Source organism: Tamandua tetradactyla, chromosome 14 (assembly GCF_023851605.1).
Source record: "Tamandua tetradactyla isolate mTamTet1 chromosome 14, mTamTet1.pri, whole genome shotgun sequence".
In the NCBI taxonomy this organism is placed as follows: domain Eukaryota; kingdom Metazoa; phylum Chordata; class Mammalia; order Pilosa; family Myrmecophagidae; genus Tamandua; species Tamandua tetradactyla.
In genome coordinates, this window is record NC_135340.1 from 95,181,071 (window position 1) to 95,197,455 (window position 16,385).

The 16,385-nt window shown below is 43.3% G+C and overlaps 1 protein-coding gene and 1 long non-coding RNA gene across 3 annotated transcripts; one reads left to right on the plus strand and one right to left on the minus strand.

Moving 5' to 3' along the window:
- Positions 1-3,492: 3,492 nt before the first annotated feature.
- Positions 3,493-4,304, minus strand: LOC143656444 (uncharacterized). The gene is made up of 2 exons (XR_013162499.1): positions 4,071-4,304; positions 3,493-3,834 (listed from the first exon to the last, which is right to left on the minus strand). It is a non-coding gene; the product is annotated as an uncharacterized LOC143656444 (long non-coding RNA).
- PSMA4 (proteasome 20S subunit alpha 4) lies at positions 4,050-11,163 on the plus strand. Of its 2 annotated transcripts, none has more exons than XM_077128586.1 (9): positions 4,050-4,176; positions 5,481-5,506; positions 5,735-5,777; positions 6,061-6,223; positions 7,345-7,422; positions 7,718-7,806; positions 8,269-8,399; positions 8,892-9,015; positions 10,763-11,163. In XM_077128586.1, exons 2-9 carry the CDS (start codon positions 5,504-5,506, stop codon positions 10,915-10,917), a joined length of 786 nt encoding a protein of 261 aa, XP_076984701.1. In that variant the 5' UTR covers positions 4,050-4,176; positions 5,481-5,503; the 3' UTR covers positions 10,918-11,163. The 2 variants fall into 2 exon arrangements, with proteins under 2 accessions (XP_076984701.1, XP_076984702.1); XM_077128587.1 differs by lacking the exon at positions 4,050-4,176 and adding an exon at positions 4,364-4,471.
- The last annotated feature ends 5,222 nt before the right edge of the window (positions 11,164-16,385 follow it).

Consider the following 16,385-nt stretch of genomic DNA (forward strand, 5'->3'; position numbering starts at 1 on the left):
TTGTCTCTTTTAACTGTTTTACATTTGAAGTCTAATTTGTTGGATATTAGTATAGCCACTCCTGCTCTTTTCTGGTTGTTATTTGCATGAAATATCTTTTCCCAACCTTTCACTTTCAACCTATGTTTATCTTTGGGTCTAAGATGTGTTTCCTGTAGACAGCATATAGAAGGATCCTGTTTTTTAATCCATTCTGCCAATCTATGTCTTTTGATTGGGGAATTCAGTCCATTGACATTTAGTGTTATTACTGTTTGGATAATATTTTCCTCTACCATTTTGCCTTTTGTATTATATATATCATATCTGACTTTCCTTCTTTCTACACTCTTCTCCATACCTCTCTCTTCTGTCTTTTTGTATCTGACTCTAGTGCTCCCTTTAGTATTTCTTGCAGAGCTGGTCTCTTGGTCACAAATTCTTTCAGTGACTTTTTGTCTGAGAATGTTTTAATTTCTCCCTCATTTTTGAAGGATAATTTTGCTGGATATAGGAGTCTTGGTTGGCAGTTTTTCTCTTTTAGTATTTTAAATATATCATCCCACTGTCTTCTAGCTTCCATGGTTTCTGCTGAGAAATCTACACAAAGTCTTATTGGGTTTCCCTTGTATGTAATGGATTGCTTTTCTCTTGCTGCTTTCAAGATCTTCTCTTTCTCTTTGACCTCTGACATTCTAACTAGTAAGTGTATTGGAGAACGCCTATTTGGGTCTAATCTCTTTGGGGTGCGCTGCACTTCTTGGATCTGTAATTTTAGGTCTTTCATAAGAGTTGGGAAATTTTCAGTGAAAATTTCTTCCATTAGTTTTTCTCCTCATTTTCCCTTCTCTTCTCCTTCTGGGACACCCACAACACGTATATTTGTGCGGTTCATATTGTCCTTGAGTTCCCTGATACCCTGTTCAAATTTCTCCATTCTTTTCCCTATAGTTTCTGTTTCTTTTTGGAATTCAGATGTTCCATCCTCCAAATCACTAATTCTATCTTCTGTCTCTTTAAATCTATCATTGTAACTATCCATTATTTTTTCTATGTTTGCTACTTTATCCTTCACTTCTATAAGTTCTGCGATTTGTTTTTTCAGTTTTTCTATTTCTTCTTCATGTTCAGCCCATGTCCTCTTCATGTCCTCCCTCAATTTATCGATTTCATTTTTGAAGAGGTTTTCCATTTCTGTTCGTATATTCAGGATTAGTTGTCTCAGCTCTTGTGTCTCATTTGAGCTATTGGTTTGTTCCTTTGACTGAGCCATATTCTCAATCTTTTGAGCGTGGACAGTTATCTTCTGCTGCTGGCGCCTGGGCATTTATTCAGATTTTTCTTGGTGTTGGACCCAGCAAGGTTGTAATATTTTTCTGTGAAATCTCTGGGTTCTGTTTTTCTTATCCTGCCCAGTAGGTGGCGCTCGTGGCACACGTTTGTCTGCGGGTCCCACCAGTAAAAGGTGCTGTGGGACCTTAAACTTTGGAAAACTCTCGCCGTCCTGGGGGTTCGCTAGCCGAAGCGGCTTGAGCCGGCCCGGGGTCCGAACGCAGGGAGGGTGTCCGAACGCAGGGAGGGTTGCTGGTCGCCGCAGCCAGGGAAAGAGCCCGTCCGAATTTCCTAGTCGGCCCTGGGCAACAAGCGTGGCAGGAGGGCGCCAGCGGCAGCGGCCCGCCCGAGAGAGTGCACGTTCCCCGGGAGTCACGGGGTCACCGTTCTCCGCGGCCTGGGGGTTTCTGATCCAATTCTCTCAGTTGGTCCGGGGGCTGCGCGTGGTGTGGGCGCCAGTCGCCTTGGTTTCAGGGGACCACCTCTCCAATTCTCCCAGCCGGCCCGGGAAGGGGGAAGGGAGTAACTCCGGCCGCTTGCCACCCCGCCCGGTAAGGCCCGCGCGCTCACCCGAGCTGCTTCTCTCAGCCAGCCAGCCGTTCCAGGATGGGGTACGCTGTCTTTTTTATCTCTGTTGTGGCTTTGGGCGCTTTCTGTATCGTTTCTACTCCCCTAGTAGGTGTCCTGGAGAAGAAACTAAGATCCGCGCGTCTTACTAAGCCGCCATCTTCCAGGAAGTCCTCCTCCTAGGCGTTCTTTAGGGTTGACAGGAATGGTTTTGGTTGGGGTTTGGCAAACCCTGGCAATTAGAAATATCTAGCTGAAGCTAGCATAAGAGTAGCTCCAGAATGGCCTCTCAACTCTATTTGAACTCTCTTAGCCACTGATACTTCATTTTGTTACATTTCATTCCTCCCCTTTTGATTAGAAAGGCATTGTCGGTCCCCCAGTACCAGAGCCAGGCTCATCCCTGGAGTCATGTCCCACATTGCCATGGAGACTTTCGCCTCTGGATGTCATGTCCCATGTAGTGGGGAGGGTAATGATTTTCCTTGCACAGTTGAGCTTAGAGAGAAAGTGGCCACATCTGAGCAACAAAAGAGTTTTCCAGAAGTAACTCTTAGGCATAACTATAGGTAGATTTAGCTTCTCTGCTACAGAAATAGGCTTCACAAGAGCAAGCCTCTTTTGAGTATCAAGTATCAAGGCTTTCCCCTGTGGTCAAGTTTATTAGTTCCAAATTTTTTCTCTCATCCCTCCAAGGACTTTGCCAATACTTTTTGATTATTTGCTCAACATACTCTGGGACATATCTGGGCATTACATTAAACTATAGAGAATTGCAAGCCCTCATTCCCATTCTGTGCTCCATGTGTTTGGTTTGTTAAAATGATCTACCCAGGCTAGTTGAGTGAGATTATGTGCTACAGAAAATTTAGGTTTTGAATCAAATAAACCTCTTTCTTTGGTCACAAACAGTAGGTGAGGCTCTAAAATACTGACAATCCCTACCCCTGTGTCCTGATTCACCTTAGTCACCCAATCGGCTTCATTCTTATCTCCAACTGAAGCCTGATCTCTTTTTCAGTTTCCTTAAGGGTTCTTGTATGCAGCAATCTGACTTGCAGTTTCAGAACTCCAACTCGGAGTCTTAGGCGTCACACAGGTCAAGCCCATTCTTATCGCTGCCCTTTTATCTCAATTGACCCCTCTTCTTACAACCTAAGAAATCCTATCTCACTTATGTTTGCTGTATTCTGCAGAATGAACTACGCTGGCAGGGGCTCTTGGGATGTCTTAACTTACAATATTTCTACCTAGGATGCTTTTCAAGTACCGCCTGTCTTTGTGTGGATTTTGCTGCTTTATTTTGGCCCACTTTCCTATGTGCTTGGGAAAGAGATGACAAGGGCTATCTTAAAACAACTCTTTTCCAGGCCACCTCCTTATCAAAGCCCAGAGCCCAAAATAATAATTTTATGCCAAACATGAAGAGGACAGTGGCTGCTCTCTGGGCCTCTTCTTTGGTGAAGGCAGTTAAATAAATGAGTACACACTAGCCCAGGCCCAGTTAACTTTCTAGCCCAAAGAAAATTAAACATGAATGCTGGATAGTTTACTTAGGAACTGATGCTGGATGAATAAAAGGGTGGAAAGAAGAAATGGGAAATGAACGCGTAATCAAAGACTAGAACTTCAATATGGGTAAGTGCCGTGAAGAAGATACAAGGCTGTGTACATAGGGTGATGGTAGGATGCTGCTTCGATCAGGTGGGACGGGGAAATGCTTTCAGACACACAGGTGAAAGGCAGAAAAAGAAACCAAGGAGAAAGTTCTCCCGAAAGCATGAACAACCAGTCCCAACTCGTTGCATATGTCCAAACTACATGTATCAGCAGAAACAGTGGACGCCAGCCTCGGGAGAGGGGAAGACGTGCGGCGGGGGAAGCGCACCGTCTGCTGTGCTCTGTACCCATGCGAGGCAGGGACAGGATCGATAAGCAGCCACGGTAGTCCTAGGTCTGGGACCGAACGGCAGTGAAGAGAAAGGAGAGCATAAGATGCGGGAGAAGGAAATTAGCTACAAAGCCATCTTCTCGCTAGGGACTGCCCTCCGCTCCCTCCTCCCCACGCCAGAGCACGGGTTCCCACCGGGGAGGCTCCCAGCCTGCGCCGCGCGCACGCCCACGCCTCACCCCGCCCCCCGAGGGACTTCCGCATCCTAGGCTGCCCCGCCCCCCCCGGCGGCTCTACGCACGCGCGGTGGCCATATTCGCCGCGGAGACGGGCAGCGGTGGCGGTTTTTTTCTCCCTCAGAGTAACGCGCTTTCTCTATTTCTTGATTCTTCAGTGTCTTTACTCCGGTGAGCCTGTGCCCCCCTGGGGACCCGCGGGGGCCTGATCCCTCCCGTCGCGGGCCGGCCCGGGCCTGCAGCCGCCGCCAAAGAGTCGTGGTCATGATGACTCTGCACCGGCCTCGGGGACGGGCCGGTTGCGGGGACTGGCCCGGGCCGGCCACCGTCGGGCTTCCCAGCGCGGAACCTGAGCGGCAGGGCGGGAGCGGGGCAGCGGGTCGGGGAGCGTGCGGAGGACCGAGGCGTCGGGCGGCTGGTCTCCCTGCGAGAGGCCCGTGAGAGACTGGCTCCGCCGGAGGTGCCGGTGAGCTTAAAGCCGTCCGGTGCCCAGCACGAGGCGTGGAAACGCGCGAGTTGTGTTGACGCGCGGCACATCTCTTTCTGCCCCACCGGCTCCCCCGCTCAGGGCCTTCCTTACCTTTCGCCTGTCCACTGCAACAGCCTCTTGACTCGTTACCCTGCCTTGGTTCTCACCAGGGATCTTTCTGAAAAGCAGGTCGGGCCCTGCGGTTCTTAAGCTCGGAATCATTGCGGTGGGACCCGTTCCCGAAAGGATAGAATTCAGAGTTTCACTTGAGCACTTCTCCAGCTTTAATTCCCTAGAGCCCACTGTTTGGGGATATAGGCAGGCTCTGGGGTGTGAGGGTTTGGCTTTTCCACTAAGGCACTGTGAGCACCGTGGTCTTTCGTAGGAATGCTAACGACGATGCCGAGTATTAATTTCCCTCACCGCCCCCATAGTTCGGGACTGTCAGAGAAAACCTTACAAGTCTTAGCCTGGTATTCAGAGCTCAGGACACGATTTGGGTATTTGCTTAGTTCTCTAGCTTCTTTTGCTCCTCTGTTTTTGTTTGTTTTTTGAATCTCAGCAATTGTCCCTTACCATTGAGGTATGTTGCCTTACCTCAATGTCCTCGCTCTTGCTTTCTCTCTTCTCTGCCTGGAATGCCCTTCTCTCCTTCCTCTTAGGCCTGAGGGTGCCACACCACCACCACCCTCATCTCTAATTTAGACTCAATTTCTGCATCAGCTTCTCAGAGTAGACTTCCTTGGTTTTCTCCATCCTTTTCCCCACTCCCATCCCCAGTGCCTCAACTTGCAGTTACTTTCTAATTATCTGTGTCTCCCCCTCTTACCTGACTACCAAAGGGAAAGTTAAGCTTGACCATCTAGCCTTGTGCCTCGCACTTAGCAGGTGCACAGTAAACATAGGCTGAATGAAGGCAGAAAACAAATCAGATATTTTTTAAGTCAAAAATTGCTTTTGAAATTGTAAATTTTATTTTAATAATGATCATATTTTCTTTTTGCAGGGATTATATAAAATTCAGAAAACATGGTGAGTTACTACACATGCCAATAAGCTGTTGTTTGATAAATGTATTCAAATTACAGATTTGCATGAGAAAATTGAAATGGAAGGAAAGAGATGGTGTCTTTTTTATCAGTTTCTTTCTATATACTAGACTTTTGTGTATGAAGCTCTGTTTTATAAGATGACTTGTGGGCTTGGAGGGGTTTGCTTACTTCGTTGGGAAAGAGTCGTGTGTATCTTTTTTCTTTGTAGTCTCGAAGATATGACTCCAGGACCACTATATTTTCCCCAGAAGGTAAATTCAAATTGTATGTTTCAAATAAAATATTTCTCAAGTGTTAAACTTTTAGGGACAAAAGAAAACCTACAAATTTCTTTTGTAGTTGCTAAGTTGTTCATCCATTTTGTTCTTTGAAGTAATTATGGTCACCCAGTTGATTATATGCTTCATGGAAGTAGGACTCTTATTTGTAGCCTGTCAATGTCCTTGCTGATTTCTCATGGACCTATAGGTCACCAGTGTTGTGCAGGAGCACAGAGGAGAGTCCTGGTTTCTCTCTGCTTGTTTTATCCTGTAGGTCGCTTGTACCAAGTTGAATATGCCATGGAAGCTATTGGGCATGCAGGCACCTGTCTGGGAATTTTAGCAAACGATGGTGTCTTGCTTGCAGCAGAGCGACGCAACATACACAAGCTTCTTGATGAAGTCTTCTTTTCTGAAAAAATTTATAAACTCAATGAGTAAGTGATGTCTTTGGGAACAGAGTTTTAGGGTATGTCACTCTCATGTATATTGAATCTACATATTTTGGGAGGCCCATTCCATGTAATGTGGTAGAGAGGAAATAAACAGTGCATTGTTTTTTACATGTGAACATTTTTGCTTGTAACTTCTTTTGATTGAAATCTCCCTGAGGCCCAGGACCACGTATTATTCATTTTCATTGCATGGCCAAGCACTTTGGGTAGCACCAGCTCACATAGTGATAAGAGCATGGGCTTGGCAGTCGGACAGATTTGGGTTCAAATTGGCTCCATCCATACAAGTTGTGTGACCTTACACCAATTAATTCATTCTCAGTGCCTCAGGACCTCCTGGGTTGGGTGAGGCAGTTAAATAAAATAAAGGCAAAGCCATCTAGTAAAGTGTTTGGCATATAGCACACCTTCAAAGGGTTTGGCTGCTCACAATTTCTTTGACATATGCTGAATCTTGCCAATGAATGGGCTTCCTTAAGGTTTGGAAACAGTTTAACCAAGAAACCACTGAATGAGGTTTCTATTATGGTGGGGCATGCAGGACTTTGCAGCTAGTAGAGAGCTGGATTTGTTGACTACAAAGTTTCTTTTCAATAGTAGAAACTAGCCTGCTGAGTGATAAAGTGTCATCTTTACTACTGTCGGGACTGGCCTGCTCAGTAGCCTATGGGCTTGGCTGGGAAAAGCAACAGAACATGTCTAGGTTATAGGAGAACCAGGACAGCCCTTGAGGAAATACACCCTAAATTAGGAGCATAGCCTGAAGCTTCCCAGGCAGGCCTGTGAAATCCCCTGCACTCCTATCCTCTCTTTACTTTCCCTGTTCTATTTCTGAATCTAGAATTTACTTTTGCTTCTCAGGGTTAATGATAAATACATCTATTCAAGAACTTAAGGCTGCATTTAACTTTCATGTTAAGGGGTATAAAGTTAAAAGCATCTAACGAAGATAAAATGTCTATAGTTTTTGTTTGAAGAGTGTAGCAGCTATGGAATAAGCATGGTGAATGAAAAGTAATAGAACTGGGTTCTTTTTAATACTTGTAAATAACCCTTGCAGGCATCTTCCCCACTTACAGATCAGTGTCTTTCTTTTTCTTAAGGGACATGGCTTGCAGTGTGGCAGGTATAACTTCTGATGCCAATGTTCTGACAAATGAATTGAGGCTAATTGCTCAAAGGTATGATCATAAATGGTGTAATTGATTATATACAAATTAGTTAGACTTTTCCAAAGGTTAAAGTTATTAAAAATATGTTAAGTGAAAGTTACAGTTTTTAAAAACCAAATTTGTAGAATATTAATTACTGTAAGTATATTAGACTGCTGGCATGTTCCCTTCCCTCACCCTCTTCAGATTACAAGTGACTGTTATGCTGTCCCCATCACATAGGTTTCTTTTCAGAAAGTATTTTTCATACAGTATATCTGTTTTAGGAAAAAATTATTAATATCCTAATCTTTTTAAATTCTAGATATTTATTACAGTATCAGGAACCAATTCCTTGTGAGCAGTTGGTCACAGCACTATGTGATATCAAACAAGCTTATACACAGTTTGGAGGTACATAATTTTATGGAAATTTTATTCAAAAAGTTAACATGTTTTATGAGTAAATAGTCTTTTTAAGACATTAAAAAGGAATTGAAAATGTTAACATGTAAGTAAACAACTTTTCATACATCCCTGTTTCATAAACTAACCTTCTCCCATGCACATTGTCATTTTTGTTAATAGAACATTGAAAGGCCAAAATGACATTTTAAAATCTGGAAACAAATTGCTTTTACATAATAATGAAATCAGCATTGGTCCTCTTTGTTTTCATTCCCTCTCCTGGCTCTCCTAGAAACGAAAGCAGAATTTATGGCAGAGCTTATCTGTAGTAACCAGAGCACAAAGCAGTTTATGAAGCAGCTTACCTTCACAGAAAAGGATTTAGCCACATTCACTGAGTTTCAAGTAATTGTAATGATACTAAATTTAGATTGTTGATAGGTTTGCCTTTTTTTGTCTTCATTAAAGGAAAACGTCCCTTTGGTGTTTCATTGCTGTACATTGGCTGGGATAAGCACTATGGCTTTCAGCTTTATCAGAGTGACCCTAGTGGAAACTACGGGGGATGGAAAGCCACATGCATTGGAAATAATAGCGCTGTGAGTATTTTTGTGGTATGAAATCTAGCAGGGAATCTAATGACGTCATAATTTTGAAGTAGTGATGAGTATGAACAGTATTTAAAATAGCAGTACCTCCTTTGGTGTGATCTGAAAATATCTGTGCTTTCTGTAGGTGGCAAAGTCGCTTGTACTTCTAACACTACTGGGTTTTGTTGCCTGCAGTTGTAATTAAAGGAAATGCTAACTTTCAATTAGAAGTTGTGAAAATAAACATGTCATTGTTTTCCTGTTCTAGTTCACATGCCCCCTTAACTGCACCAGGAATCCCTTGAGGGTCTGAGACTCCCTGGTCAAAAATTCCTTTCCTTCCTCCCCACTTCATTCTTTGTCCCCTCCCTGCCATCAAGATTGTCTGTAGTGGTTAGAACACCAATAATAATTCAAGCATTATACTTCTGACCAATCCATATTCCTAAAGAATGCAAAAGCTTAAAGGAAATTTTCTGTTTATTTTACTTTGTTTTATAGGCAGCTGTGTCAATGTTAAAACAAGACTACAAAGAAGGAGAAATGACTTTGAAGTCAGCACTTGCTTTGGCTATCAAGGTGCTTAATAAGACCATGGATGTTAGTAAACTTTCTGCTGAAAAAGGTACTTCATGTTCTTTTCTCTCATTTGTTTGCTTGAATGATGGGAATTGGTTGAGCGTCTGTTATGTTAGACCTTTAACTTGTTACCCAAGTTCATTGAAACAATGATCTTACAGGTTAGGTGGCCTTAACACCTGTTTTCAATTGAGACACTGGGTTTTTTTGAGGTTAAGTGAGTTAAATGATGAAGATACATTAGTAAGTTATGGAGGCACAAACCTACACTACATCCCCAGCCTAATGATTTGAGGCTGTATATTCTCAAGGATCTGAGCCATGCTACTTTGAGTTAGCAATGGTCTGCCAAGGCTTCTTTTTTTTGTTGTTAACATTTGTTCCCCCATTATTCATCTTTATTCCATATGTTTTACTCGTCTATTGATAAGGTAGATAAAGGGCGCATCAGACACAAGGTTTTCACAATCACACAGTCACATTGTGAAAGTTCTATCATTATACAATCATCTTCAAGAAACATGGCTACTGGAACACATCTTCACATTTTCAGGCAGTTCCTTCCAGCCTCTCCACTACATCTTGACTAACAAGGTGATATCTATTTAATGCATAAGAATAACCTCCAGGATAATCTCTCGACTCTGTTTGGAATCTCTCAGCCGTTGACACTTTATTTTGTTTGCTTCACTCTTCCTCCTTTTGGCCAAGAAGGTTTTCTCAATCCCCTGATGCTGAGTCTCAACTCATTCTAGGGGTTCTCATCTAGGAATGAGTCTCTGCTCATTCCAGGATTTCTGTCCCAGGTTGCCAGGAAGGTCCACACCCCTGGTAGTCATGTCCCACGTAGACAGGGGGAAGGTGGTGAGTTTGCTTGTTGTGTTGGCTGGAGAGAGACTGCCAAGGTTTGTTGACATTGATACATATTTATGTATATGTATGATAAAGTGCCTGTATGTAGTTATATATTTATACGTTTGTTTGAGATACCTCATCAGAGGTATAAAATTTGCATGAATTGTGGCACCCTCTCTGTTCTGTTCTTCTCAGTCTACTTAGTTCTTATGTTAAGCCCCTATTTGCACTTTAAAAACTTTTTAAGTATTTAGTTTAAGTTGAATAACCATATAAATCCTTCTAAAGTTCAAAAATTGTGCTAAATTAACATTGATTTTATTTAGAATAGTTTAGCTAATATTCCTTAGAAAATGCCATTTACTTGCAAATTGCCATCTGTTGCATCCTTCTACCTGATTTCAAGGAGGCACTCTTCACTTATTTTCCCCTCCAGAAAAAATTCCTTCCTCTTCAGGTTTAAGCTCCCCCCCCCCCACACACACACCTGTAGCAATGGATGCTGCTTTTCAGGCCTTTGTTTAGAAAAAGTACTTGAAAATTCTGTGGAAAAACAGTTATGTTATTGGTAGGTGATTCTGGCTGAGCCTTCATCAAGTTTCCAACAAGAAAAATTATGGTTCCCTCTGGTCAGCTTAGCTAATAGCAGACCAGCTAGAACAATTGCTTAATTGCACGTTCTCCAAAGAAGTGACAAAACGGCTGCTAAGAAAGTTGGGATGGGCGAGGAGAAGAGATATGTAAGGAAAGTTGTAATCAGAACATTAGAAGACAGAAAGTATCTTGTTCTATGAAAGTATCCATGAATTGTGATAATCATAAATCCTGGAAGAGTGGGGAATGAAGCCTGAAATGTTGGGAACAGATTAAACTGTCATTGCCTATTAAGTTTGTGTGCTAAGCATGCCTGTTTATAATGCAAATGTGTTTATTTTTAGTGGAAATTGCCACATTAACAAGAGAGAATGGAAAGACAGTAATCAGAGTTCTCAAACAAAAAGAAGTGGAACAGTTGATCAAAAAGCATGAGGAAGAAGAAGCTAAAGCTGAGCGTGAGAAGAAAGAAAAAGAACAGAAAGAAAAGGACAAATAGAAGACAAAATCAGGGATTTTCTAACTCATTTGGGGCATCATTTCAGTGTAAAAATTGTCCTGATCTACACTAAGAGAGCTTTGACTTTTTAAAAAAACTTGGGTAGTGGGGAAATAGGACATGATATACTGAATGAGTCCTTGTGATTCCAGTCCAGTTGAATTCTTTATTGTAATGATGATAATTACTTTTCATGGACATTTTGTTTGTTTGTTTGTTTGTTTTTGGAATAAAACTTAGAAAGTATGGTAATGGTGTGTTTACTGTTAAAGAAGAAATTCTTTGTAGCAATAATTGTTAAGATACCAGGATTAAAAGGGCTCTTACCCTCTTTTTACTGTGGCAGCCCTTGCAGCTACTTTTTTTCTTTGTATGCTGTATGGCAGGGGTCATATTCTTTTTCCGTGTGAGTATCCCCTTATTGCAGCACCATTTGACCATCTGTTGAATTTCTTTGTTTTTGTTTGTTTACTTTTGGGAAGTGCATGGCTGAGAATTGAACCCTGGTCTTCCACATGACAGGCAGGAATTCTGTCACTGAACTACCCTCACACCCCCCTTGCAGTTACTTTTAAATAAGGTGCTAAAACTGAAGGGAATATAAACATAAAATGAGAAAGATGGAAATTGTATGTCGAAGGTTTCCTTTGCTGTCCTCCCCCACCATCTTGGAAAGTCATATGTAGCCTAATCCAGCAAAGCAGAGAGCTACCCTTCCCCTAGGCCTCTGCTAGGATATCCGATGAGACTCATCCAGTGAAGAAGTAAAACATCCTCAAGTTAGTTGTCGCCAGCTCTTGTTACTGAGTGGTATTTGTAAGACTGGTAGTTATACATAAAATATATACACGCATGTGTGCATGCATGGGTACACATAAACACAAATGACTATAATAAAACATGGTGGTATAATTAATAAAATGAAGTCCCATGTACCTACTGCCCAGTTTTAGAAACAATACTTTTTTTTAATGCAGTTTTATTGAGATATATTTACATGCCATACAAACCATCTGAAATATACAATCACTGGCTCACAGTATCATCACATAGTTGTGCATACATCCCCATGATCAAATTTAGAATATTTTCATTACTCCAGGAAAAAAAACCCACATCCTCCCATATTCTTATCCCCGTCTATTGGCCCATAGTCTTGGCGTGGTACATTTGTTACTGCTGATGAAGGAATATTGAAATTACTGTTAACTATCGTCTATAGCTTGCAATAGGTAACATTTCCCCCTTGTGTCCCTCTATTATTAACTCATTCTAATAGTCTAGTTACTTGTTCTAGTTCATGAAATAATTTTTTTTGTATTTGTACAGTTAATCACAGATGTCCACCACAAGATTCACTGTGTTACACATTCCCGTGTTTTAACCCCCAGTGTTACTTCTGGCAGCATTCATGACTTTGAACTTCCCCTTCACCATTCGGCACTGGTAATTATTCTCACAATAATGTGCAACTGTCAACTGTATTTCCAAACATTTAAGTTCAAACTAGTAAACATTCTGCACGATAAGTAGCCACTCCCCATTCTTAAGCCTCCATCTATGCCAGTAATTTATATTCTATATTTTTTGTCTATGAGTTTACATAATATAATTAGTTCCTATCAGTGAGATCATACGATATTTGTCCTTTTGTGTCTGGCTTATTCTTGAGTCAGTGTAGGTTTGTATGTTTCTAGGGAGTTGTCCATTTCACATAAATTGTCTAGTCTGTTGGCATGTAGAATTCTCCCCTCCTCAGTATTTGACAAGCTGATCGATATGTGTCTTGGAGTGAGTCAGTTTGGATTTATTCTGTTGTTGGGCTTTTTGGATTTGCATTTGTATGTTTTTTATAAGGGTTAAGAAATTTTTAGCCATTATTTCTTTCAAATATTCTTTCTGACCCTTTTCCCATCCTTTCTCCTGCTAGGACACCCATGATGCAAATGTGTGTGTGCTTTGTGTTGTCAGTCATTTCCCTTAGACCAAATTTTTCCTCTAAGTTTTCCATTTTTTTTCTCCATTTGTTCTTTTGTCTGTTTGAATTGTGGTTGCTCCGTCTTCTAGCTCAGTGATTCTTCTGCTTCTTCAAATCTGCTGTTGTGTGTCTCCAATATATTTTTAATTTCATCTACAGTGCCTTTTATTTCCATAATGTGGTATTTTTCTATGTATTCTTTCAAACCCTTCCTTATGCTCTACTAGTGTCTTCTTAATATCTTCTATCTCTTTATATGCATTTTCCTTCATTTTGAATTGATTGAGATTTGTTTGAACATCTTTAATTAGTTGTTCCAGATTCTGTGTTTCTTCTGACTTTTTGATTTGTGCCTTTGACTGGGTCATTTCTTCTCGAGTTTTAAGTGTGCCTTGTAATTTTCTTTTTGCTGATACCTGGTGATCTGATTATCTTGATGGGTCTATTCTGAAGGTCAGTGTCTCTCTCTTGTCAAGAATGTGGTCGTTGCCTGGGTGTGTACCGGGGCACCGCTTTGACAATTGGGTGGGTACCTCTGCATGGGGTGCAGACCAGCTCCCGCGGGCCTGGGATCGGGCTGGAGGGGCTGGAGAAGCGGAGCGGCCCTGCAGCGCCCTGCACTTTCCGGCCCGCCCAGCAGATGGCGCGCCGCACTTACCAACTCGTCCTCAGAGGCAGCTTTCCTCAGTTTACCTACTCGTCCCCAGAAGCCCAGCAGCGTCTGACCCACGAGGCTGAACCTGCGGGTTCCTGTGCTCTCACTTGGTTCAATATGGGGCTGCGCTCCCCCCGTCACCTGGGGTGGAGGACCCCCCCTGCCGCCCCGTCTGCGGCTTCGGGCCGCTGTTCCTTTCTCCGCTTGGGGCGCAGCACGCCCCGGGGCTGTGACAAGCCTTGCCCCCGTTTGCGCGGGCGCTTCCGCCCCCAGCGACCTGGGCCTGGCGGGGCGCTCCTCTGTCTCCCGGGCCCCCAACGCTGGATTTGGGCTCAGCCTCGAGACTTGCTGCCTTAGGGAGAGACTGGATTTGGGCTCAGCCTGAGACCCCGCCGTCCGCTCCCAGACGCTCCGGCTTGGAAGCTCCTCCCGGCTGCCCTTTCATATCCGCCCTCCTCAGGGGCCTGAGGCCGGCCCTGGGCCCCTGGGGCTGGGCTGCGGTGGGTGGGTGGGTGGGGGGGGGTTGCAGTCTGTGTCCCTGGTGGGGGCGGGGCCCCGGCTGCGCGACTGCGCATGTCCCGAGTGGGGTGGGGGGCTCAGGCGGGACGTCTCCCACCTCGTATTTGTCCCTTTCTTCCGTCTTCACCTTCCTCCAGAGTCTGAACAAGTTACCCAGCCCCGTGAAGCCTCCGGTGTGTCCCTGTCAGGGGTCGTTCCTGTCTTCTCCATCCCGGAGAGAAACCGCCATCCTGAGTCGTGTATCATCTTCGCGTGGTTCCACAGCTCTCCCATGTCCGTTCTGTCCCCCCACCACCCCCTTCCGCACTGTCCCTCAGGTTTGTCACTCATAGAAGAGGCGGGCACAGGCCTCAGGTCAGCCGCAGTGATTGGCTGGAGAATCGATGCGTGGGCCGACCCAAGCCAGGATTGACGGGTGGGTGGAGCAAACAATGCCGAGATCCTGCAGTCGGGCCTGCCCGCAGCCCGCAGCCCGCAGCCCATGCTGGGGGGAAGATGGACAAAAGGAGAAATTGCGGCCACAGAGAGGAATGTGGGACGAAGGGATCAGTTCATTTTCGGCCGAAGGCGCGCCACCTTTTGGTTTTGCTTGACCCAAACTGCTAAACTCGTCACTTTAACAGAGTCCTCTTTGCTAGATGTGATATAGAGCAGTGCCACTTAAAGTGTGGACTGGGCAGTTTCGGCATCACCTGGGAATTTGTTAGAAATGCACATTCTCAGATCCTATCCCAGACCTCCTGCACAAAGAAACCTCTGGGGGCAGGGCCCAGCCATCTGTTTTAACAAGCCGGGGATTCTTACAGTACAGTCTGGAAGCACTTTGCTGCACTCCATACCAATTAAATCAACCTCTGGAGGTGGAACCAGGCATGAGCATCTTTTTTCAAACTGCGCAGGTGATTCCAATGGGCAGCCGGGAGTACCAGTGGCCTTGAGCCAGACCTTCCTGGATCACAGCTGTTGTCAAGCAATAAGATTTGGGATTCCAGTTCAGTCCTTCTCTGTATGTGCTCTTAATGAACAACCGGTTGAATCTTGCAATTTTCTGTGCACACCTCGTGTGGTGTTCAGGCTATTTCCAAGCCACCCTGACAGTGCTTTTTTTTGAACATGTAGACATAAACATTTTTTTTTTAATTAACGGAAAAAAAGAAATTAACCCAACATTTAGAAAACATACCATTCTACATATGCAATCAGTAATTCTTAACATCATCACATAGATGCATGATCATCGTTTCTGAGTACATTTGCATCGGTTTAGAAGAACTAGCAACACAACAGAAAAAGATATAGAATGTTAATATAGAGAAAAAAATAAATAATAATAATAGTAAAAAAAAAAACAACCTATAGCTCAGATGCAGCTTCATTCAGTGTTTTAACATGATTACTTTACAATTAGGTATTATTGTGCTGTCCATTTTTGAGTTTTTGTATCTAGTCCTGTTGCACAGTCTGTATCCGTTCAGCTCCAATTACCCATTATCTTACCCTATTTCTAACTCCTGCTGGACTCTGTTACCAATGACATATTCCAAGTTTATTCTCGAATGTCCGTTCACATCAGTGGGACCATACAGTATTTGTCCTTTAGTTTTTGGCTAGACTCACTCAGCATAATGTTCTCTAGGTCCATCCATGTTATACATGCTTCCTAAGTTTATCCTGTCTTAAAGCTGCATAACATTCCATCGTATGTATGTATATACCACAGTTTGTTTAGCCACTCTTCTGTTGATGGACATTTTGGCTGTTTCCATCTCTTTGCAATTGTAAATAACGCTGCTATAAACATTGGTGTGCAAATGTCCGTTTGTGTCTTTGCCCTTAAGTCCTTTGAGTAGATACCTAGCAATGGTATTGCTGGGTCGTATGGCAATTCTATATTCAGCTTTTTGAGGAACCGCCAAACTGCCTTCCACAGTGGTTGCACCCTTTGACATTCCCACCAACAGTGGATAAGTGTGCCTCTTTCTCCGCATCCTCTCCAGCACTTGTCATTTTCTGTTTTGTTGATAATGGCCATTCTGGTGGGTGTGAGATGATATCTCATTGTGGTTTTGATTTGCATTTCTCTAATGGCCAGGGACATTGAGCATCTCTTCATGTGTCTTTTGGCCATTTGTATTTCCTCCTCTGAGAGGTGTCTATTCAAGTCTTTTTCCCATTTTGTAATTGGGTTGGCTATCTTTTTGTTGTTGAGTTGAACAATCTCATTATAAATTCTGGATACTAGACCTTTATCTGATATGTCGTTTCCAAATATTGATTCCAATTGTGTAGGCTGTCTTTCTACTTTCTTGATGAAGT